This window comes from Lacerta agilis, chromosome Z (genome assembly GCF_009819535.1).
Source record: "Lacerta agilis isolate rLacAgi1 chromosome Z, rLacAgi1.pri, whole genome shotgun sequence".
NCBI classification, from domain to species: Eukaryota; Metazoa; Chordata; class Lepidosauria; order Squamata; family Lacertidae; genus Lacerta; species Lacerta agilis.
In genome coordinates, this window is record NC_046331.1 from 25531108 (window position 1) to 25557218 (window position 26111).

The 26111-nt window shown below is 40.0% G+C and overlaps 1 protein-coding gene across 14 annotated transcripts in view; it reads left to right on the plus strand.

Annotated features, from left to right (window-relative positions):
- The window catches only part of TENM1 (teneurin transmembrane protein 1), a 379169-nt gene that overhangs the window by 160385 nt on the left and 192673 nt on the right, over window positions 1-26111 (plus strand). For all 14 annotated transcript variants that reach the window (XM_033137208.1, XM_033137217.1, XM_033137214.1 and 11 more), the window contains exon 4: window positions 24107-24347. In XM_033137208.1, the coding sequence (XP_032993099.1) occupies window positions 24107-24347 (241 nt within the window). The remainder of the gene's footprint in view (window positions 1-24106; window positions 24348-26111) is intronic.

Sequence of the window (26111 nt, forward strand, 5' to 3'; positions counted from 1 at the left end):
CCAGATGTTTTGAGTAAGGTGCCTTCCTGCAAATTGGCACTGATTCATAGTGTAAATATCTGTAGGATGAGCTTGAATCCTGACAATACAGAAGCACTGTAAGTGGCTCCCCTGCCTGAGAAATTGGTCAGTTACTTGCACCAGATAGGGTTGTACTTCCCTAGAAGGAGCTGGTATGCAATTTGAGGCTGCTTCTGGTTCCATCTATGCCACTGAAGGCCCAGGTAGCCTCAGAGGGAAGATGTGCCTTTAACCAACTGCAAGTGGTGTAACATTTTCAGCCATTCTTAAACTGGAAGAATTTGACCACGGTAGTTCAGGCACTGGTGACTTCAAGATTGGATTACTGCAGTGCACTCACTGTGGGGCTTCCCTTGAACTTGATAAGAAACTCCAATTAGTGTTGAATGCTAAAAGCGTAGCTGCTGACAGGATCCACACATTTTTTTCACATTAAGCTAAGCTCAGGGTGACACTTTCTTCCATGTAAACAAGCATAGGGTTGCTCTTCCAGTGTGTGCTTGATACCCTTAGCAAATTATGCAAATAAACTCATTCCAGAAAGCATTCATTTGCCTACAGGGAAACTACAGTAAGAACATGTAAAGTTGATTAAAGTTTGCATATTCTGTTAAGATAGATTGATTATTGAAGGGAATTGGGCTTTGTTTCCTGTACGTTTTAATTATCTTCTGCTGGGAAATCCAGTTGTTATCATCAATCATTTATACAGGACCTTCATGATTTGAAGTGCTGTATAATATTTCCTGTGCACTATTTCTGTGGCAACTAAAATTCGGGTGGATTTTGTATTCCTAAGTAGCATTCCTCCTTTATGTGGACAATTAACCTTGAGATACAGCCAAACTTGTCCCAAGCTCCTGACATTCAGAGTGGGGAGGATTCAGTTTCTCAGGACATGCTGCTGATTGCCTGAAAGTAACCCCCCCAAAAAGAGTATGTAATTAATGAACTAAAATGTATTAGTAAGTTTGGTTCAATTTGTTTGGGACTCAACTGAGAGCAAGGTCTTATTCTCCCACTGGAGGTATTAAAGTTAGCATAGCAAAATTCGGATCAGCAATTACCACTGCTGTCAATGTACAGTGGAACCTTGGTTCTTGAACGGCTTAGTTGACGAACAAATCGACTCCTGAACACAGAAATCCTGGAAGTGTGTGTTCCGGTTTTTGAACGTTTTTCAGAAGCCGAACATCCAACGCGGCTGTCGGCTATTGTTTCCGGGGCGCCTGTGCCAATCGGAAGCCACACCTTGGTTTTCAAATGTTTTGGAAGTTGAACGGACTTCTAGAAAAGATTACATTCAAGAACCAAGGTACCACTGTATACATCATTTGAGGTTTGCACAGGAATATCACAGTGTACCTCTATGGACCTTTGGTTCCATTGTTCCTTCCTTCCTTCCTTCCTTCCTTCCTTCCTTCCTTCCTTCTTCCTTCCTGTCTCTCAGTGTGTCATGTGTCATGTGTGTCTTAGGATCAAAAGACCTAAAGTTGAAGAGAAAGGTTAAGGCACTTGCAAATTTAATCATGCACCAAAAAGCATGAAAATTTTAAGCTACAGTGCTTCCCACATAAACACTTTCCATGGTCGTATGTATTGTGGCTTTCAACATAGACACTCATCACCTACACTTTCCCTTCATTTATCAGCCCAAACTTTGCAGGTTGAGGGAACACCACTTAAACTGTACCCCTCCCGTCTCTTCACACAAACACATAAGCAGTTCACACAAAGTCATAAACTTTAGTCACTCAACAAAATCAGTCTCCTAACCTTCTCTCCAACACAACACACTCACACTCATTATGATGTTGCTTCCTCCCTTTCCTAGACCTAATAACATGCCGTCCTGCTCATGTTAGTGGCAGACATCTTGATTTTTGGAAGGTGCTTCATGTGGGAAGCATCATTCTAGCACTTACCACGTGTTGCAATGCATTTCCTCTTAATTATTGCCTTCAGTGGGAAAGGGTAAACCTCTTGCTTTTCTGAATACACCACATATTTTTAAAACCAGGAAAGATAGAAGACATGTTAGCAGGGGTGCAAAATGGTCTTAAAATGGGAAAAACCATATTCAAGAGTTATTTGCTCCCAAGTCCAACAATACAGGACCAAATAATCAATCAGGCCATCCCAAGTAGCTGCACTCCAGATGTTGTGAGCACCTTTCTCGATATCTTTACATACAGTGTGAATACCTGTAGCAAGGTAGTCTCTGTGCCTATGGTTGTATGCATGAAGGCTTTCCCAGAATCTGCAAACCTGGATCCATAAATAGCGACTTCAATACACAGATCTTCCTTGCTGGATCAGAAGAAATAAAAGAACAACACTGAGCATCTGTGTTTGCCATGATTTGTCACTCTTATTCAGCCTTTACTAACCAGGTGCCCTCTAGATGTTGTTGTTCTTCAGTCGTTCAGTCGTGTCCGACTCTTCGTGACCCCATGGACCAGAGCACGCCAGGCACGCCTATCCTTCACTGCCTCTCGCAGTTTGGCCAAACTCATGTTAGTAGCTTCGAGAACACTGTCCAACCATCTCATCCTCTGTTGTCCCCTTCTCCTTGTGCCCTCCATCTTTCCCAACATCAGGGTCTTTTCTAGGGAGTCTTCTCTTCTCATGAGGTGGCCAAAGTACTGGAGCCTCAACTTCAGGACCTGTCCTTCAAGTGAGCACTCAGGGCTGATTTCTTTGAGAATGGATAGGTTTGATCTTCTTGCAGTCCATGGGACTCTCAAGAGTCTCCTCCAGCACCATAATTCAAAAGCATCCATTCTTCGGCGATCAGCCTCCAGGTGTGTTGGACTACAATTCCCATCACCCCAGCCAAAACAGGAGTTCAAAAGCATATGGATGGCACCTGGTTGGCAAGGGCTGCTGTTCTAGTTGCCCTGATAGTGATACAAATATATCTTGCCAAAGCCATCAGAGAAGGACAGCCATAAAGCTGGGAGATAACAGTGCAGAGTGGAGTAAAGAAAATTTACTTTAATCTACCATTTTTTAAAATGTCTTATAATTGGAGGCATTATCTGCTGCTTTGTTCTTGTCATCTTTGAATGAGGCCCAGTACCAGTAACTGCATGAGTGCAACTGAGCATATGATTTACAATAACACCTAAGGAAAAGTAATGGGCAACAATATTTGCCTACAAATGTTAAGAAAATCCAGGCTAAGCCATTTTTTGTAGGCAATGTTATATTTATGTTTTAAGAAGAGAGTGTTTCAGGGTTGTTGTTGTTGCTGCTGCTGCTGTTGTTTTAAAAGTTTCCTGACAAGTAGAATCATATAACAAAATGAGGCAGATTACTGTGCCCAGAATCAGCAGGACATTTTCTTTTTATGCTAGCTTTCAATTAAATAGTGCTGTTCCAAAGCTTTCTATCAGTTCCCCCCCCCCACCCAGTGATTTCAGGAGGTATGGGGATGGGATTCAGAAAAATGTTCCCTTGATGGTTTTGTTTCCTAAGGAAAGTCTTAAAAAAAACAGTGGCAAGGGCATTTCCAGTTAAGGTGGAGTATGGCAGCATTCATTTTTAATTTTTACAGAAAAATTGCAGCTGGGAATAGATACAGTTACCAGGGCCAGCCCACCCACAGGACAAAATTAGGTAATTGGCTCAGGTGGCACCACAATTTGCACCAGCACTGGCAGGCAACCAGGCAGCCATGTTCTTCCCAAATGCTACATTTGGAATGTTGTTACTCCATGACATTTATGATTTGGGAATAGTCAAGCTAGCTTCTAGGTGAGGTGATAAGCCATTAAGGAGGACAAAGGAAGTGGCTCTGTGTGAAATGACAAATGGGTGGGGCTCCCTCCTTCAGCTTGTGGATACTTAGAAAGACAAAGTTGAGAGTTGAATTATGTGGGCTAGAAAGCAGCAGAAAACCAGAATGTAGCAAACTGAGAACCAAGAGAAACAGAATGATGTATGATTTTCTGTTTGAATCCAAGACTGCGACTGGGGGGGAGGGGTAAACAAGGCCCTCTTGAGGTGTTAATGTGGCAAACCCCTCCACTGTAGGCTCAGGTTGTTTACATATGTAAATTAACCATATGTCATAAAGACACCACCATCTCTGCTGCCCTTGTTCCAACGGGAACACGAACCCTTAGTAGGCACCAGGAACCGGTGGAATAGTGAGCAAAACACTGGGGTAGTGGGCAAAAATATTATTGTTTCAGACACATTGTGGAGGGTGTGAAGAGATATGGTGGCCCTCAGGGAAGGAACCAAAGAATGCACTTCTACTTTTGTGGGCTAGGGCTAGGGCTGCAGAAACATTCTGTATATATCGCTAAAACAAAACCCAGATAGTTTTTCCCCCCCTTGGAGGCCTCATTTAAACATTCAAAAACAAAAAACAAATGTTTTTATTCCCCCAAGTACTCTCTTTTTCCTTTTGATTTCCCCATCCTCCTTCTTTATCACAGCATAGAATAAGAAAATAATATTCATGGGTGGTTATTAGTCATGATTTACCGGTAGCTCAGTTTGGATGTTAGAGCATTTCCTCCATCTTAAAAGCTTCCTCTTCAGTGATCAGAAAGCTATAACTATTCTAGCTTTATGAGGGAGAACTTCAAGGTTGAGACAGAACGAGACCATGCTACAAGGGCAATGTCCAATTTGCCATTCAAGCATAAAGGCTCTAATGCTTTATACTCTAGCCAAGCCTTCCCTTGACCAGGTGCTCTCTAGATGTTTTGGACTGCAATTCCCATCATCTCTGACTATTGGCTGTGTTGAATAGGGCTTATGGGAGCTGGAGGCTTCCAGACTGCTCAATCCAAGACTGCTAACCTACCAAAGTTTTGCTGGCAGTGCAATCCTAAACATGTCCAGTTGGAAGTAAGGTCCATTGGGTTTAAATGCACTTAATACCAGGTAATGGGAGTGTAGGGTAAGCATCACTTCTGTGGCAACTATAATTCTTCAAATTTTACCTATGGGTGTGTGGGGAGAGCCTGCTTGTTCACCACAGGAAATGTGCTAGCAAAGCAACACCCTGCAGCATAGGCACCAACTCTATGGGGCTGAAGACACCTCAGCTCCCCTACTCAATATATTGAGATAGGGCTGAGCCCCTGGAATCTTGAGGGGCTGGACCTCATTGGACCTTGCTGTGGTGGGCCTCACCAGGCCTACCTATGGCTGCGGTGGGTAGACAGGTATTCTTGCAACTGCAATGGGCCTCGTAGTCCCATCCTGCTGCGTGACATCACAAGTGTGCATTGGGCACCCCGAAGGTTGGGCAGAACCCAGCACCTAAGCCCAGCAATACTGAATTCTCTGCTCACCAGTTGAAGGCTCCATCTTGCTCTCTGCATGGGTCTGCTTTGCAGCCATGTTTACTGCAGGGAATGTTCTGGTGAAACAACCACCAGCATAATTGAACCCCACACCTTGCCCCTCAGCGAACATCACCCAGTGGCATCAGCTGAATGACAGTTGGGCATGGTTTGGAGAAAATGATGTCACAGTCCAATATTGGCCTGTGCTCCAGAGGTCCCCACTTCTGATTTAGAGTTTGCTAAATTTCACCAGATCTACAATTCACCTCTGCAAATTTCAGCCCACAATTATTCAACTATTTTCTGTATGTCCAAATATTTGCCTCCTCCCCCCCCCCAAAAAAAACTTCTCATTCCGTATATGACCAACGGTATTTGATATTTGTCATGCAGGGCTTTCTAACTGTGTCTGATAGCTGACATTTAATAGTGTTTAGTTTCTGACAGCATCCGATAGATAATATTCAATGGTATTTAGTATTTGAAAATTGACAGCTTATGACATTTCATGTTTGATGCCTGCCAAAATGTTTCATGCCATGGTAACAAATAATATTCTTGGAACACAAAAATGTCCATTGTTCCAAGACTCTTACAAGGTCTTTTGCTTGGCTCTAGGACACTTATTACCTCATTTCAGTATCGAAATCTTGTTTTTGCTGTATTTTCTCAACCATTTGTCAGCTATGAGTATAAGGTCCTACATAAAACAATACATTATAATCACATGTATTGCTAATCTTATAAGGGGCCAAATGGAGTCCTTCAGGCCTTTTTGTCTGCTCCAGGATTTCCTCTAGGTCACATAAAAAGTTGCTTTATAGCATTGGTCCATTTAGCTCAGTATTAGCAACACTTAGTGGCGGCATCTCTCCAAGATGTCAGACAGGTGTCTCTCCCACCTCTACTTGAAGATGCTGGGATCGAACCTGGGACCTTCTGCATGCAAGGCAGGTGCCCTACCACTGAGCTATGTTTTTTTCTGACTTACAAATAGCATCCCTGTTCCATTGTGTGAGCATGTGTAACAAACCATTTTGAAATGCCTTTGGCTGTATGCTTGTTCTTCTGTCTGCCCTACATTAGGGCTACCTAAGACTTTGACCCCCATTATTCTGAAATACAAATTTGTTCAGTTTTCTTACTTGGTCTTGAAAAAGCATTTCCCTGAATGTTTAACGAGAAAAACCCCAAAACTTTACTATGTATATAGTGGTTTAAATTGTGGATTTCTTACTTTTATTATTTTAGACTGAAATATTTCCAGATAAAGTTATTTCCTCTGAGGGATAAAACATACTTATATACCCCAAACAGTAAATTTCCAGAGGAAAAAATATGATTAAGTACTGTAGCCTTCCATAAGAAATATAGCTACACCACCATGTAGGATATTCAAACCCTGTGTGATTCATGTCCCATAAAACTTTATTTGTAGTCTCAATCAGTTTCTGAATGTTGTACCAGGGGAGTGGGAGGGTGAATATTTGTGAAGCTGAAAAAGTATTTGCAAAGGCCATCTTAACTTGTTCATTTAAGGTGCAACATAGCAAAAAATAATAATACCCAGTTAAAATAGACATCTGTAGGCATGTGATCATTATCATTAAAACTAACCAAAAACAGGTTGATCTTCAAATGAACAATACACAGGTAGTTTCTAAATGGGTAGCTGTGATAATCTGCTACAGCAGCTTATCTGCTGTTTCTTGGATCTGTTCTTAATATTATTTGTTTATTTAAAAGACTATCCGATTTATTATCAGTCAATCAATTTATTACAGTCAATGGACAAAAAATAAAAAGCATACAGTACAGAAGGATCTCAGAGCAAAACTGACTTTAATGTCACACACACACACACACACACATATATAGCGCCTGTTTTTATGTTCTTCTGTTCTTTGTATACTGTGTTAGTTATATGATGTTAGCTGTCCTGAGCCTGACTCCGGACAGGAGGGTGGGGTACAAATAAATTTGTTGTTGTTGTTGTTGTTGTTGTTGTTGTTGTTGTTGTTGTTGTTGTTGTTGTTGTTAGGAAAACCCAAATTCTGTTGCCAATCAAACAGTTTTGCATTACTTCCCCTTACAATAGTTGCTATAATTTCTTAATGGTCATAATTTAACATCTTTTCTAACGTAAATGCTAGATATGGCAGCAGAGAAATAAAAAGGACTAAAAATAGGACCAATGAGGCACCCCAGAAATGCCTGTATATTGGGAAGGCAGTACAATGTGATGCTTAGCTTCTGTATATTTATAGGAGAAACGGCTTTCTCTCCTCCCCACCAACTCCCCGGTATAAGAGGACTAGCCACTTGACATGAGCAGAGACAGTAAAGCACATAATCCTGCGCTACAGGTCCAGAACAATGCTCTGATGCTATCCTCATAGTGCAATGACATAAGACTCTCTGCTTGTACTGCATTGTGCACTGGAGACCTGGCAGCCAAAGAAATTAAGAAATCTTCTGAGAGCCAGTGTGCTGTAATGACTAGAATGTCAGGTTAAGACCTAGGAGACCAGGGTTCAAATTCCTACGCAATCATGAATCCATGGGCTAGTCACTGCCTCTCAGCCTAACCTACTCAGGCCCAGCCCACCCGTGAGGCAAGATGAGGCAACCGCCTCAGGTCATCATCATAAACTTTATTGCACTAGCCAAACGCCATGGCATCATTCACAAGGGGAACAAAAAGAAAAGCAACAATAACCATAAAAACCATAAAAAAACATCAGGCACTGCAAATACAATAAACCACGGTCGCATCTCCTAGAAATTATTTGTTGCATATGATAGAATAGCAGGGGGATCTCAGGTAGAATGTGCCAGCTTAAATGTCCGAATCTCCTTTGCAATTGACCGCTATTTTATCCAGTTATTTTCTCCTGATCTTCTTACCTGCCAACGCATATAGTGCTACTTCATATTTTACAAAGTCATCAGTATCACTCAGCAGCCATTTCACCCTTTCCATCCTGTTTGAGTGTATTGCATTCATAAGCAGGGGTTTTATAAATCAATCTCTTGGTTCTGTATACAGTGGGCATTGCAATAAATAATGGTACAGATCCTCCACGCAAGGTTGCCCACACAGACAAAGTCTTTCTTTGTACTGTACTTTGCCATACCGACCATCCACCACCACCGAGGGCATTGATTGGAATTGGAATTCTGTAAAAGCGATTCTTAGTGCGGCAAGTGGGAGCTTTGTCAGATAACTAGCTCGGATATGCTCCATTTTAATAAGTGGGAAGCATGGTGAACTTTTGGTAGAGGCAGTTGTGGTTAAATCCCTTTCTGCATCAGAACTGAAGAGACAATCTCTTAAGTGCCTCTTCTCCATCTTCATGATCACCTGAAGATCTTGTAATTGATACTGGGTCAAGAAGCGTTGGATGCCATCCTTCCAACATTTGGTCTGTTCCCGTTCTGTGTGGGAGCTAGCGGGGAATCTATCCTCCAAGAGAGACTGGAGTCTTTTCACATAGTTTAGATACAGATAGTCAGTTGTAGCCCGTATTGTTGTCACGTCCGCTTCCATTCGGAGAAGAGCAGCTGGGGTCCCTTTGGGGAGTGAGAGCACTTTCCTGAGGAATTTGTTTTGCACTATTTCTAAGGCTTTGTTAGCATTTGGATCCCTGCCCCCTATCACTACTCCATGGAGCATCTGGGAAACCACTTTATTACCAAGATTTTCAACACAGGTTCTAGTAACTGGCTACAACTGCCTCAGGTGGAAGGATCCCCTGGGGCAGCAGATTCTGATGTCAATCTTCCTACCCACCCACCCTTGTTCCTGGTGTATATATATATTTCCTCAGCCCTTGTTCCCTGGCAGGGAAGGGAGTGCCACAAAAGCAGCTTTCTCATGCTGGCCACATGACCCGGAAGCTGTACACCGTCTCCTTCAGCCAGTAACGCGAGATGAGCGCTGCAACCCCAGAGTCGGACACGACTGGACCTAATGGTCAGGGGTCCCTTTACCTTTACCTTTTTAGGTGCCAAAATGCCTTACGCCAGCCTTGAACCTACCTCACAAGATTGTTGTGAGGATTATATGAGGAATGGTAGAACCAGCTACACCACCTTGAGCTCCTTGGAGAAAAAGATGGGGTACAAATGCAATAAATAAAATAATAAAACATTTTAAAATAAATAAATACATGATTCTGCACCCAGAAAAACTGATCATTTTCCTGTAAGGTCCTGGTGGGCTTGAAACAGGAAACTTGGCCACAGGGCCTTGGTGCCCTTCCCTCTGTCACCCCACCCTTCACCATTGAGCCAGTTTGTTGGTAGAGGGACTAGTTGGCTTGAGTGGCAGGCAGGAAATTTGTAGCCAGAAAGCCTAGAAGGATTCAGATAACATTGGGACTAATAGTGGCCTTTATGGTTCTATTTAAGAACTGACATTAGTTTGAGCCACTCATCTCTGGCTCTTCAGGTCCATGTTTGCCCTCTCCAGAACCTGGCAAGAAGCCTTTGTGAACTATTTCATTGCCTCTGACCCTGCTGGGCTCTGACAGTTATTCATGCCAAATCCATTCTCGTGGAACTGTCTGGGTAACCGTCCCATAAGGGGATTGAACCGGTTAGGTTGGTGTTATCGGCAGCATGCTCTAACCAATGGAGCTATATGGAAGCTATTTACTCTTTGTCCCAACCCTCTTACTGATTGGACAAAAAATCTGTTTGCATGTATCCCTTCCAAGGGTGTTCCATGTATAGCAGCTTTGTAGATTTATAATTCATATGAAAAGATAATATAATTGAAGCTTTAAAAAAGAACTATGCACTGTGCTGTAAAAACAAGTTGTCTTTTTGCTAAAGGGAGAAAAATCACTAGTGAAGACAATGTCTGTTTGTATTTATGCTGCACTGTGATAGTGATCTATTAAGTAGCAATCTTCTATAGAACAAAACAAAATACTTATCCAGTTGATATTTCCTAAGTGACTAGACTGTAGCATCAGGTGAAGAACAGGACATCTTGGAGATGTGGTTTATAGGGAGAGATGAAAGTCATTAAAATTGATTTCCTGATGAATAACACAGGGAAAGCTTTCATCTTAGAAGTTTTATCAATTTTCAATTACTTAGTTCTTTCAAGACACTTTCACGTTATATTCTGAAACAGCATGTCACATAAAAATAATTCATAAAGTATAACTGGCTCAATGGATCTTTAAAGAGACTAAAAGCCAAGATATGTGACAAGGGACAGCTGGAACTCCGGCTCTCCACTTAAGGGAAAGAAATGGATGCATCCTGACCTCATTTGCACTGTTGTGTCACTTCTCCAAGTGTAACGTCTAAGGGCATCTCTGGATTGTCAGCATTTTACAAGAACTTTAGGTTTGCACAATTAAATTTTATTAAAGCGCTCTGTTACTCTAGCACAACAAAACCACTTTAAAAAACCGCCTGACTTTTTGCAGTTAGGAAAGTAACAGGCAAATACTCTGAAAAGTGGGGTGAATGAATATTTAATAGGAAGATGTATAAACACCACACAAGCAAATCAGGTTGGATGCTCAATAAAGACTGCATTGTCGTAACATCCACAAAAGCTTTGTGCAACCAAATCAGGATTACTGCTCCATATTAAACAGGTTGTTGGGTGTGCCTTAAGACTATGTGTTTGACTGTGAGGGTTAGCTCTGCTTTAGGTGCTAGTCCAGATTAGCATACAAAGGTTATCCAAATTTAAATGGTTAGCATCTTATATATGCATATTGGATGTTGGATAAAGTTTTTTTTTTTTTAAAAAAAAGATTTTATTATTTTCCCATATGCATATATAACAAAAACAAAACATACACCACTACACTAAAAATACAAAATACAGTACACCCTAAACAGCTCAAACAATAACACAATAAACATAAGAAAAACACATACAAACCTGACTAAACACTAATCTTTATCTCATTCTTATTTTTTTCTTCTAAGCATAGGGGGGACTTCCCCCACACCCTCCACTGCGTTGTTAATCCAAATATACTTTAAGTAGCTATATAACTACTTTCATAACTAATAACCATCTTATTTGTCCTTAGGTTCATTTACTGAAAACATAGTTCTTAATTTATTCCCAAAATCTTCAGACATTCTAATTTGTATCTTATACTGAAAAATTCTTACCAAAACTTTAACTTATATTTATCTAGCTAAAGCCTATTCAACAGCTAATTCTGCTCAGATATTCAATTTTACATTATTAACTAAATAATCCTTAAATTTCTTCCAATCCTTCGACACCTTCTCCTCCCTCTGGTCTCGGATTCTCGCGGTCAGTTCAGCAAGCTCCATAAAGTCCATTAGCTTCATCTGCCATTCTTCCACCGTTGGAATCTCTTCACCTTTCCAATTTCTTGCCAATAAAATTCTAGCTGCTGTTGTGGCATACATAAAAAATACTCTGTCTTGGCTGGGTATCTGTTCGTTGGTCATGCTCAAAAGGAAAGCCTCTGGTTTCTTGCTAAAGGTAATTTTCATTACCTTTTTAAGTTCATTGTAAATCTTATCCCAGAAGGCTTTAACCCTTGGGCATGTCCACCACATATGATAAAAGGTACCTTCCACTGATTTACATTTCCAACACAAGTTAGTCATTGATGGATTCATCTTAGCAATCTTGACTGGTGTTAAATACCATCTATATAACATTTTCATGATGTTCTCTCTTAAATTATTACAAGCTGTAAATTTGATACCTTCCTTCCACAGTCTTTCCCAGTCCTCTAACATAATGTTATGTCCCACATCTTTTGCCCAATCTATCATTGTTGATTTAACCATTTCATCTTTCGTATGCCACTCTAGCAACAAATTATACATTTTGGAAAGGTTTTTTGAATTCGGTTCTATTAGCTCTGTTTCCAGTTTTGATTTTTCAACTTGAAAACCGATCTTCTTGTCTGCTTTAAAAATCTCATAAATTTGATGATATTGCAGCCAGTCGGTGACCTCGCTTTTTACCTGGTCATACCCTTTCAATTTAAACGATTCACCTTCCTGCTGCAATATATCTATATATCTTAACCATCTTGCAGACATATTAGGTCTCTTATAAGCCTTGGCCTCCACTGGTGAAATCCATCTAGGAGTCTTTCTCTCTAACAAGTCTTTGTATCTCGCCCAAACCTGATACAAGGCTTTTCTAACAATATGGTTTTTAAAAGTCTTGTGGACCTTAGCCTTGTCGTACCAAAGATAAGCGTGCCATCCAAACATATTATCAAAGCCTTCCAAATCTAAAACATCAGTATTTTCCAATTTGAACCAATCTTTCAGCCAGCAAAAGGCCGCCGCTTCAAAATAAATCCTTAAGTCCGGCAGAGCAAAGCCTCCTCTCTCTTTAGAGTCCGTTAAAATCTTAAATTTGATTCTGGGCTTTTTCCCCTGCCATAGGAATTTTGATAGGTCCTTTTGCCATGTTTTGAAACAATCCAACTTATCTAAAATTGGGATGGCTTGGAATAAAAACAGCATCCTTGGCAAGACATTCATCTTCACAGCAGCTATTCTGCCCATAAGTGAGAGTTTCAATCTTGTCCATATCTCTAAGTCCTTTTTTATCTCGGTCCACAACTTCTCATAATTGTCCTTGTATAGGTTCAGGTTTTTTGCAGTGAGATTGATCCCTAGATATTTTACTTTCTTGGCAAAATTGAGGCCAGTGGATTCTTGTAACACTTGTAATTGTTCTGTTTTCATATTTTTAGTCAACACTTTGGTCTTCTGTTTGTTAAGTTTGAAGCCGGCTACCTGCCCGTACTTCTCGATTAATTCCAATGCTTTGGGGACACTACTTTCAGGATCTTGTAGGGATAACATTAAATCATCCGCAAAGGCACGTACCTTGTATTCCTTCTCTCCCACCCTTATTCCTTTAATCTGGTTCTCTTTTCGTATCATATTTAGAAGAACCTCCAGGACCGTAATAAATAATAAAGGGGAGATAGGGCACCCTTGTCTTGTTCCTTTTTCCACTCTGATCTCCTCCGATATCACACTGTTAATTATAATTTTAGCTTTTTGTTCTGTATAAATGGCATTGATGCCATTCAAAAATCGTTGTCCAACTGCCATTCTTTCCAGATTTTTCTTCATAAATGTCCAAGAAATATTATCAAAGGCTTTTTCTGCATCTATAAACATCAGTGCCGCATCCGTATTTATGTCTTTTTCCAGTTTCTCTAGGATGTCCACGACTATTCTAGTGTTATTATTTAGTTGTCTTCCTGGTAAAAAACCTGCTTGATCTTTATGTATATAATCCTTGAGCACTCTTTTTAATCTTGTAGCCATGACATTCGCAAAAATCTTATAGTCCACATTTAACAAAGAGATTGGACGATAATTTTTCATATTAGTCTTATCTGTGTCTGGCTTCGGAATCAGTGTGATATAGGCCTCTTTCCATGTCTCTGGTGCCCTATCTCCCTCTAGTATGCTATTGCAAACTTCTTTTAAAGGCTGTGATAGCCAATCTTTCAAACTTTTATAATATTTTGCAGTTAAACCATCTGGTCCTGGGGCCTTTCCTATCTGCATACTGTTGATTGCTTCTTCAATCTCTTGTGTCGAAATAGGGTGGTTGAGTATTCTTGATTTATCTTCTGGGACTTTTTGCAATCCATTTTTCTCCAGGAATTGGTCTATCTCTGTTTCATCTATCTTCTCCTCCTTGTACAATTGTTTGTAAAACCTTTGGAAATGCCATCTAATTTCCTCTGGATTCTCCACCATCTTTCCATTTACTTCCAGATTATTGATGATATTTGCTTTTTGTCTTTTCTTTAATTGCCAAGCTAGTAGTTTTCCACATTTGTTTGCTGACTCAAAAGATCTCTGTTTCATCATTTTAATCTTCCATTCGATATCCTGATTTATGATTTTAGCGTATTGGGATTGCAAGTATTTTATTTCTTTTTGTATTTTTTGATTCTTAGGGTGTCCTCTTAGTTCTTTCTCTTTCCCCTGAATTAGTTTCAAAAGTCTTTCCATTTCTGCGTTTTGTTGTCTCTTCTTCTTTGCCTTTTCACTTATCAGGAACCCTCTCATTACTGCTTTGCTTGCATCCCAAACAGTCCTCTTTTCCACCTCCGAATTTAAATTGAATTGAAAATACTCTTTCATCTTTTTTGCTGCCCTTTCTACTAGCTTGGTATCTCTCATCAAGGTATCATCCATTCTCCATCTAAAGGAGTCCTTGGAAATTAGTTTTAAATTTGCTTGTACAGGGTTATGGTCTGAATATGTTTTGGGGCCAATTTCTGCTTTGCATAATTTCGGTGTCAATTCGCTCGATATCCAAATGTAATCTATTCTCGACCATGACTGCTGAGGTTCGCTGAAAAAAGTTGCCTCTGTTTCCATAGGATTTCTTAGCCTCCAAGTGTCCACCAAATTTAGGTTGTCAACCATTTCAAAAAAAGTCTTCGGCAGTTTCCCCTCATTTGTTAGTTTGGCCCTCTGGGATCTGTCCATTAGTGTGGAAACTGCCCCATTGAAATCTCCTAGGCATATTATTTTGTAGTCCAGATATTCCAGCAGCATGTCGTGAATCTTTTTATAAAAAATTGACTTGCCATCATTAGGTGCATAAAGTCCCAGAATCAAAAATTTTTCGCCTTGTACTTTAATTTCAATTGCAATGTACCTCCCTTCTTCATCTTTGAATAGCTGTCTTGGGCTGTATTTCTCTTTCGCATATATTACCACCCCTCTCTTCTTGACTTTATCCGATGTTATAAATTCTTGGCCTAATTTTTTGTTTTGTAGAATTCTTCTGTGTCGTCGAACCACATGGGTCTCCTGTAGACATATTATATCTAGATTCTTCTTTTCCAAACTGTAAAACACTCTGTGTCTCTTTGGTCTCTGGTTCAATCCCCGAACATTCCATGTCATCAGTTTAAGAGCCATTTTTAAGTCTTTATTCTGATCCTCCTGTCGCTAGGTCTTTCTTGTCTTTTTCTGGATCTCTTGGGTCTCCTGTTCCTGGTGTCCCTGGTGGTGGAAGCACTCCTGGGGTTCCTGGTGGTAGAAACACTCCAGGGAGTCGGTACATAAACGCTGGGTCTAAAGCAGAACCCTTGAAGTCTTCCAAATGTTTGTCTAAGAACTTTTGCTTATCTGCCAGGGATCTTATCCTGATCCTTTTTTCTTTAAACAGAAAAGTCAGTCCTTCTGGAAATTCCCAGCTAAAGGAGATATTTCTTCTTCTTAGCTCAGCTGTTAAATCGTTATATGGAGCTCTTTTATCCAGGAAAAATTTGGGGATGTCTTTAAAAAGCACAACTCTGTTTTGCTGTACCACTAGGTTGTTCTTGTAGTGAAGGTCCAGGATATAATCTCTTTGGTATCTGTTGTTCAGCACAATAAGACAGTCACTCACCGTCTTAGAGCTTTTCTTTCCCTTAACACCGAATCTGAAGGCCTTCACTATGAGTGCTGAGACTTCGTCTTCTTTCAGATGCCAAAATGTTGAAAATTGAGTTACGATGAAATCCTTTAGGCTTCCCTCCTCCAATTCTGGTAGGCCTCTGAGACGGAGGTTTCCTTCTCTCTGTTGTAGTTGCAGAAACGCAAGAGATTCTTCCACACTTCTCTGCCTGGATCCAATTTTTTCTATATTCTCCAGGTCAATATTATCTAGCTTCTGTTCCACTGTCCGAATTTTCTCTTTTACTACCTTAATTTCCTCTGTCTCCTTTTTCAAGACAGTGACCTCCTGAGCAACTTTATTGATTTCTTCTCTATTTTTCCTCACGTTTTGCTCAATTTGACCAATAGATGTTTCAAGTCTTTGGGAAGATTCTTTTATTTCTGCTTGTAGTTTCTCCGTTGCAGAGTTTACTGTTGAGTTAACAGAGTTTACTGAGGATTGTGTCTGTTTCACATCCTCAGAAACTTTTTTCAGTCCCTCTGTAATTTCTGCAATACTTGAAGTTAATTTCTCAATAGCCTGGGCCATTTGTTCTTGTGTAGTTAAAGAGAAGGAGCTCTTTCTTTGTTGTGTTTTAGCTCTTGTACTTTCTTGCATATCTTGTTTCCTTTGCAGCTGCAGTCTCAAGGTCACACCAGTTTTAGTAATTGTCCCAGACATTCACAGTAGAAAGCCAACAGTCCCAAAAGTCAACACCAGGTGGCCAGCAATTCTATCCAGATAACAAAGAGGCAACAGAGCAGACCAAAAGTCCCAGGCAGATCCAGGCAGTTTTAACCAGTTCTAACCCCAAAAATAGGCAAAGATCCTTGCGGTTTAAAGTTCTAAAGTCTCTCAAAAGTCAAGAAGAAGTTAGTTGCCAACAGCCCAAGGCAACAATAAAGTTTTATATAGTGTATCCACCAAGTCCACAATGTTTCCTGGGCTGCAGACGGCCACAAAAAAAGTTTACCCAGTCTCTCTCTGGAAACAGTTGCAAAAAAGTAATCCAAGGGAGAAAAAATGGCAACTTAGTTACGCTGCCTGCTTACTGACCCGGAATCCTATCCAGAGGGTGAAGCAGTGTCTTCTTCAGTTGCCATTCTCAGTTTTAAGTCTTAGTGAACAGTTTAAACAACTTTACAGTCACTTTAACGAAGTTCAGCAGAGTTAGCAAAACTTTTTCCCGTTAGACGCGGCTTAGCGCTCTTGCCGCTACCTCGCTCTATCAGCAGTTCAAAGAGAGCGGGCTTCCTTTTCAAGTTCCTCTGTAAGATTTACACGTCAAAAGTCTTAGTTCCAGCAATAAAAAAGGATTTACTTACAGAGTCTCTACTGCAGTCCAAGTTAGGAAGTGTCAGATGCTCAGGTAAGGCGAAATCGCTGCTTCGTTCCTCGGGGGCAGCCGACTCTTCAGTCCCGTGTCAGCGCTCCGTTCACCCGTTCTCCCCCCTTACGAGGGTCGATCGGTAGCGGAGATGGCACGTCTGGGACCCACGAGTCCGGAGTCCACAGGACGCTCTTCCTGTGGTTTTAAGGGGCCCGTGGCGCAGGCACTGAAGCCCCTATAGCCCACCGGGGAACCGGAGCTTCTCAGCTCCCGTCCGCCATTACCCGGCACCTAACCGGAAGTCCAACCGGATGTTGGATAAAGTTAATGGCAAGGTAAAGTTATGTGCATATTCTGGATGATTAAAAATAGATTATTATTATTATTATTATTTTAAAAAAGTAGAATACAGATTCAAAGGATTATTTTACAAAGAAATACAGAAAAAGATTGATTTAAACAAAGTAAAACATACAAAAGCCTGATAATATTTCACAGTTACCCAGCTTGCTAAACTTAAATCTGAATGTCATCTTTATAGCATGTCTGAAAGAAGTAAGGATTTTGATAGGTCTCCATGGAAAGAACAGCCCTTCTTGTTCTTTCTGCCTTGTCTTGTTCTATAGAAGTATCACCATCTTTATAATAATGTCCCACACCTCCTAAGAGGTACTGCTTCAGCTTCTAAATTTTAAAAGCAACATCACTGTTGCAGTTATCAGCACACATAATTATTAACTTGAGGCAGCTCTAAATATACGGCTCTGGAAGTCTGACAAATACAAGACAAGAAGAGGAATCACTATGGTGAAAGGTCTGCAAGCCAAGTCCTGTGGGGAATATTTGGATGACCTGGGCGTGGATAAAAGAAAGTTAGGGAAGGGCATGGGAATCAGGCATGGAGTGTCCCACCTGAGGTGAAATGAGAATTGGCACTGTACCACCCTTACCTAGGAAGCTGAAGAAGCAATGCCCCTGTCCACTGGAAATCAGTGCCACTTCTCCGCCAGTGCCAGAGGTGTTGGGATACCCACAGGGGCACCACCTCCTGCTCCCACCGCTGCTCCTCATGGGCCCTGATGGGAACGGTCTTCAAATATCTGGATGGCTCCCTTGTAGAAAATGAAGCAACCTTGTTCTCTGTTGCTCTAAAGAGGAAGGCTAAACAATGGGCAGAAGTTCCATGGAAGCAGACTCTATTAAAAGTAAGAAGTAAGTTCAATTGTGGTTTGACAGTGGAAGAGGCTGTCTCACTGGATGTATTCAAGTAGTAGCTATCTGCCCAGGATGCTGTGAGGGAAAGGGACTGTTATCATGCTCATAGTTCCAGTTACAGGTAGGTAGCCGTGTTAGTCTGCCATAGTCAAAACAAAATAAAAAATAAAAAAATTCCTTCCAGTAGCACCTTAGAGACCAACTAAGTTTGTTCTTGGTATGAGCTTTCATGTGCATGCACACTTCTTCAGATTCAGGTATCTGAAGAAGTGTGCATGCACACGAAAGCTCATACCAAGAACAAACATAGTTGGTCTCTAAGGTGCTACTGGAAGGAATTTTTTTTATTTTTTATTTTGTCTTGCTCATAGGTTTGTTTGGGGATTATGGGGTTAACTTGTTAAACAGTAGAGGTCCATACATCGAATTAGAAGCAAGTGAAATTCATTGAGAAAAGTTCAGGTTGCAGGCAGGCAGTTTCTGCTACTGAAGAAGGGGGGGGGGAGACCATCTACCTTCCTTGCAATTGTGGACATGCACACACCAGAGGATATTTTAGGGAACCAGATGATAAGCAGATGAAGGTGTGATCTCATGTACAAAGTAAGCACACTGAGTTAGAGAGTGTAAGATACGGCAAGTCTGATGTGGGATCATTACCTTTTGGGATTGTGTCTAGAGAAGGAAAGCTTTGTGTTTAACTTACTTTTATTTTACTGTACTTTTGCTCCATTCAGAGGATTGCCTCTGTGTGCATGCAGCTATTCTTATGCTTAAACCCTTTCCCTAAAAACAACTATTTTTTGTTGTAAACCTTTAATTTAGACTGGTTGGTGAAAGGCTGGTTGGTAGAAAAACAAACACTTTTACCTGGTGGCAGTAAGAGATCCAATAGGAAGGGTGGGCAAGCAAATGACAAAATTTGTTTTGGCCATATCTCCCTTCCCAACCTGGTGCATGGCCCAGGGTGAAGCTGGAGTGCTGTAACAGATGCTGCAAATGCATCTTGCATTGTAGAACCTGCACTGAGTTGTGGGTGGGGAGTTAGACCTAAGGACCTCTTTGGTCCCTTCTGACTATATGATTGCATTTGGTCTTCAATTATCTAATTATAGATCTTCATATGAAACAAAGCATAAATATATTCCTTTGAAGTTGGCATTCCGACAAGATAAAATCATTAAACAGACATTACTATAAACTGATGTTGGCCTGTAGTTTTTGCAGTTAACGGGGGAGTTGACGCTTGATGAACAATCCAATTAAAACTGGCAACAAAAGACCTAAAATGTCAGCCAAATTGCTTTTTAATAGTCAACGCAACCATCGCAATACATAAACATTAAATCCCCATAGAATCGTAAAGCTTCATGGTGAAACAATTCTAGAAATGAATAATAATTACAGCACCTTGAGAATTCTTTTTAATAGATGTGCACTCGTTGGAAATATTTTCTTGGCTGGCTTTATATGACAAAAGTATGTTTCCCTGGGAACTTCCTTTATGTATTTGTAACTGCGACAAATTTGTATGATATTGAATTAGATGCAGTGCGTAGTATTTTTAAACACGTGGTTCTTGATTGAGCTTGTTTCTCCAACTGCTGTAGTAAGAAACTCCTCCAGACCCACAATTTTTGTATGGCGTTGGTGGAGGTCCAAGCAGTGATCCGAGGTGTTGAAAACAGGGGTGTTGTATTGTAATATTACCCCTGGAAAATATTGGAGGGTATGCAGATTGCCATAATATTGGGCTTCATTATGTTCGACAGACATCTAAAGCTCACAAGAGAAGTAGGCATAGTTAGGCCTAGGTTTTTCAGGGCAGGTCAACACAGGCAGCCTCAAATCCAGTGTAATCCAATCAAGCAGTGTCAACGAAGGTCAAGTCCAGAATTCGATTGTGCAGACTCAAAGCAGTTAAGGCAAGGCAGGAATCAGTTCATGGACAGCATTTGAAATTGTTACGTAATTGCAATTAGCGGTGGCTAGGGAATGCCACAGTATTTTATTAGGCTTTCACAACAAGAATCAAATTGCATTTCTCACTTGCGTAGTTGTCTTTAAAACAAACAAACAAAACAAAAAACCCATCTTTAATACTGTAGATCATTGAAAAGACAAAACTTTCTGTAGCATTGAAAATTCATTTTTATATTACTTTCCCTCCCATCAAATATCTGCTTGTGTTTCGAAAGCCCATACTAATTAATTTAGGGTGAGATGTTGAGATGTCTCACCTCCCAATTTATCTTAGATGGAATTAATCTGAGTCCATTTGCCAGTAAAAACCAACAAAAACAGCATTTAACCTTGAGACTACTATTTTTATTTTCACTGACATGGTTAGGAATATATGTGTGGGAAAAGGACTCTTGTTAATTACAGTTGAGAGAAAGTAATGCGCTTAAGGGATGGGGAGCCTAGTGCTCCAGATGATATTGGACTACAACTCCCATCATCTCTGACCCTTGGCTGTGCTGTCTGAGGCTAACGGGCATGGGGAGTCCAACAATATCTGGAGGGGCGCAAGTCTCCCATCTCTTTTCTAAATCATGCCTGTATTTGGACATTGCACTAAGCCATAGATTATTGTGATGGGAACAAGCCTAGTTTCCTCTAAGTACATTTGTAAAATTCATGTACTCCTTCTTTACTCCCACAATCACATCCTGCAAGGAAGAATTTGGAAGCTTTTACCTCCATCTTTGGTGTCAACAAAACATAGTTAAGATTAACCATTTTTTAGGGGTCAGCTGTAGCTTTAAAATGTGGTTAATTTTCTCACATGTCAAACCAGAGGAAGAACGGGAATGGGAGGGTCTATCCTTATTTTTTCCACAGTAAACCATAGTATATTCATTGCAATGTGTGCCTGCAACCAACATAATCACTGGAGATAAATCTAGCTATTTTATTTTATATGGAAATTTGAATGTGGTGAACGCACTCACAGAGATGCACACAATATATCCACTTTGTTTCTTTTGAGGGCTTTTTATCTTTACCACATGTTTTAATTAGAGCCTCTTCTTTTTGTCTTTTTTTTTTTAAAAAAAAACAAACTATAGAGAACTATATATATTTAATGACATCTGTAAAATTCCTTACATCACATTCTGGAAGATACACATAGATGAGCTTGGGAGTGAAAGGAGAGTGAATATAATGGTCCTTTTTCCCATGCAGAAAGTGTTTGTTGGTATTCAAGATTTTGTATGTTCTTAATTTGGGCATCCAATCAACCTTCATGTTTTCTTAGTCAATTTCTAGTCAATGCACCAATGTTAATTGGGTCCTCTAATCAGAGTTGAATTAGCATTCTGGTGAGTCAGGGAGCAAAACATATCCAGAGTTTAAAACCACAGACTCAGGATTGTAGCTGAAGTGTCAATAGTGTAGCAGGGTCTCAAATAGCCATGTTTCCTAACCCTACCTGGAGGAGCCAGGGATTCACCCTACTATGTTGTACCACTAAAATATGACCCTTCCCTCCGATATATCATAACCCCTATATCCAAATTAGATGGATGAGTGGTTTTAACTTAGCAAAAGAATTTTCTTCTGAGCTGTACCTATTCCCTATTTCTCCACCTAATGCTTTTGATACGTAATTGAGATGGGTGAAAATGAAACTGAACATCAAATTGGGGAGAAAAAGAGTTACTTCCTAATTGTCATATGGCAATAATGTATTGCTTTTATCCTGCCATAGATTGGTCATGAAAGTTGGATGGATATCGCTTGCATATTTTGGATTGACGCCATCTCCATACACGACAGTAAAACAGAATTAAAGCATGCTGCATCTCTTTATGTTGCACATGAATGATAATAAATAATTGGATTCGATGGTATTGATATTTGCCTTGCAAGTCATCAATGACATTTTGGCTGTGATTCTTGCAATGACAATTAGTTACTCCCCTCAGAGAGCTACAGTTCTCAGATTAGTTTAAAAATTAATCTCTCTTTCCAGGATACTCTGGGAAATGTTGCTCTCTGTGGGGAATACGGGTATCTCAGCACCATAACAGTTCCCAGTATTATTAAAGTGGTATGGTGCTGCTTTAAATGTATAGTGCAGATGGAGACTTGGTTTTAGTGAGGCATAGGTATTGCGTGTTTAGACCTTTTACCTTTCCCCAAAATAAATTCACACAGGAGACAGATATTTGGTTTGGTTTTTGGCAGAATTTAGGCCACAACTTTATTGATTACAATCAAGTGAGTGGTTGCATAGGTTCATTTAGCTTTTGGTCTCACAAAATATAAATGGAAAGATGATAGACTGAGGAAAGCCACACTTGGTAGCAAGTGGTGGACCCATGAAGCATTCTAGGAGTCTTCTTAGACAAATCAGTTTGTGAACTCCCACCTTGATTTTCAGACTTGTATCTTAAAGATTTTTTATTTTTTATTTTCTTGGCTGTGAGTCCTGGAAGACCTTGCAGACCTTTCCCATCCTGGCCTGGGAGTGGGGGCAATGATTGACTCCATCTACAGAAGCTGAGGTTGTTGAAGAGGCCAGAGACCCATATTGGGTGTCTCTTATTGCAGATCCAGGTCATTGAGCCTGAGCTTCCATAGCTGCTGCTCGCCATGAACCACCATTGGCAGGATTGGCAGCAACAGCAGCTGATATGTAGTGTGAATATTTTAGTCTCTTGCTAATTATGCTGTTTTAAATGTGCATTTTATATTTGACTTCCTTTAGTAATGTCTTCTTTTGAAATGCTATATAGATTTTGTAGTTGACCTCCTTTGTAATGTTTTGTTTTGAAATATTTAAGATAAGATTTAAGTTTTCTGTTAGTTGCTTTGAATGTATATTTTAAGTTTGACTTTCTTCTGTAATTCTTTGTTCTTGCTTGCTTTGATGTTTTAATGTTGGTTGTAAACCACTTTGAGATTTCCCCCCCCCTTAAAAATATAAAGCGGTATAGAAATGAAGTGAATAATGATTAAAAAAATAAAAATAACACTTCTTCTTTTGAGGTAGCTGTGGATGCTTCAAGTTAAACTAATTACTGAGCTTTGCTAATATTAAATATATGTATTAATATTCATGGCTTATTTAACAGAAATCCATTCACAGTAGTTTAGCACAAGAAACTCTTTACCTTGTTACTCACTTCCTTTTCAGCTAATATCCTTCTCAATCCCTTTCTCTTAGCAATTGATTCTTTTGCAGGCATGTTAGCTAGACACCAGAGTTGGACTAACACAATTTCAGAACTGTTTATGACCTTATTCCATGGAACAGACTACTAGTTACTGAAAGAGTTTATATCAATGTGATAGATGAATTGGATGGTTTCTCCTGTTTTGATTTTGCATGAAAGACATTTATTTCTAAAACATTACAGTTCCTTTCATCGCTATGTTCCGAAATGCAGTTGATGAAATCACGCAGCATCTGAGCTGTAACACACTCTCAGCCTATGACTCTTTTGTCTTTATTTTATTTTTTAAATCCACCCCCCCAAAAAAAAAACCAAATAGAAAGCTTAGAAGAAACTGCATAAGTCACTTCACTAACTTTTATATTGACTGCATTTCATACAGATTCAAATCAGTGGATGTTCTCCATTTTGTATGCATGCATTTCGTGAACTCATAAGATAAAATTACATTTCCAAGACAGATTGATCGCAACATTCTCTGTGACAAATGCTGTAATCCTATTAGGCATGAAAACTCTTTACTCTTCTGTTGTTGCTCAAAATAATAACCGACTCTTGTTTCTCTCCCCCCCACCTCCCCTTGATGTCTCTCCACATTTAGAAATGCCAGGAAGCCCACGAAACCAGTTCACATTCAGACCACTGCCACCACCTCCACCACCGCCCCACACATGTACCTGCAGCAGGAAGCCGCTTTCAACAGCTGACTCTTTCCAGGGAAGATCAATGACGACCCGCAGCCAACCTAGCCCAGCTGCTCCACCCCCTCCAACCAGTACGCAGGATGCAGTGCATCTCCATAACAGTTGGGTCCTGAATAGTAATATACCACTAGAAACCAGGTAGGTACAAACCTACAATGCGCATATCTATGACCTAAAAATAAAGTGTATGTGAAACTATTTATTTATTCGTTTAACAGAATTTATATGTCATTTAATCAGAAAAGAACTCTAAGCAGTTTGCAGAAAAGAATATCAAATATTTGTTACAAATGCTAAAAATAAATCAAACATTATTGAATAAAAGTAGTGGAACAGGATGCAAATGTACTAAATAAATAAAGCAAAGAAAAAGTAGCTTAATAATTGGGGATCAGGTATTAAATGTAGATTTTCTTATATACTGAGTTGTAATTTTTTTGTCATCTAGTCATCAACCAATTTGGGTTTAATGTTTAATGAAGTGCATCATGAATGAACCCACATAAGCCTCAAGCTCTTGCACCCCCTCCCGCTTTTGCATGCCAGAGGAAAAGCTTCAAAGCTTCCAGTGTCACTTTTTAACAAACCATAGTTTCCTATGATGCCCAAACTCTGGGAACTAAGTTAGGTTGTTACTGAGAAGAATCCAGGATCAAACCATGGGTTTAGATCCTAGCTTGTTATCAAACCATAGTTTAAACCAACCACAGTTACTTGAGTTAAGATGTCACAGGGATGCTTAAAAACACAGAGAGGAGTGTTTAATCTCAACTTCTGGCAATGAGAGAGAGAGAGAGGAGAGGGAAGGGAAATTCATGCACTGGAAAATCATTCTATCCCGTAACATCTTTTCTTCCAGGAGATTAAGGCAGCATACAGAGTTGTATCTCTTCTCTATCCCCCCGCCTGTTTGTCTTCACCAACACAATCCTGTGGGGTAACTGGTCCTGGGCCAGCCAATGAACTATGAACACTACAGAGAAAAGTGGTATATTGGTGGATACCAGTTATTTGTCCATAACAGTTACCCTAAATGACCTATCTTATCATTCGAAAGAACGGCAGTGCAGACTCTACTTAAACAGCACTGTAGCCTGGGGCTACTTTATATATGGCATTTCTTCTTCACCACTGTAGAGAAAACTGCCTTCTTTCTCAGTTTATTTCCAGCAAATGGCAGAAGAGGAAACGCCAGTGCATTGCTCCCCCCCCCCCCACTTTTCTTAAAGTTACATGAAAGGGAACAAAATTCTTTTACAATCAAACCAGACGCATTTTGATGGCAGATGTATCACTGTGCTAAATCTTTCTTGTATAATAATACTGAAATCTATCTAATAGGTTTAAGCCGATTCTTTTATTTTATTTTATTTGGAACATTTGTAATCTCAAAGTAGATTTAGAGGCATTAATTCATCTCCCCCTATAATAACCAGAGATAATTCAGAATGCACATGTTGAGTGCTTATATCCTTCAAAATCTCATTCTAATTCTTAAAACCATAGCGGTTTGTAACAGCTTTCAGGACTGGACAATTCTTCTAAAAATGGTTATATTTATTCCTATTTCCTATATTTCTACCTCATGCTTCAGTTCTGAGGATTCTAACAAGAAATCAACCATTGTCGCAGTCATCATTATCAACAGCCCTTTCTGTACATGATATGTAAATATATGTAGATGTATCTTGCAAGGAGCTCATGCATAGTTCTCCCCCTTTGCATTTTGTCCAGGAAAAAGCTCTCTTAGGTAGGTTAGGCTGAGGGACAGTGGTTGGCCCAAGGTCATGTTCCTATTGTGAAGTGCTTACAATCTAAGCAGGACCAGCTGCAGGCAATGTCAGGGACAGCATGCACTCAAATTACATAAAGGCAGAATATCTTCTTTTTAATTCAACTTTT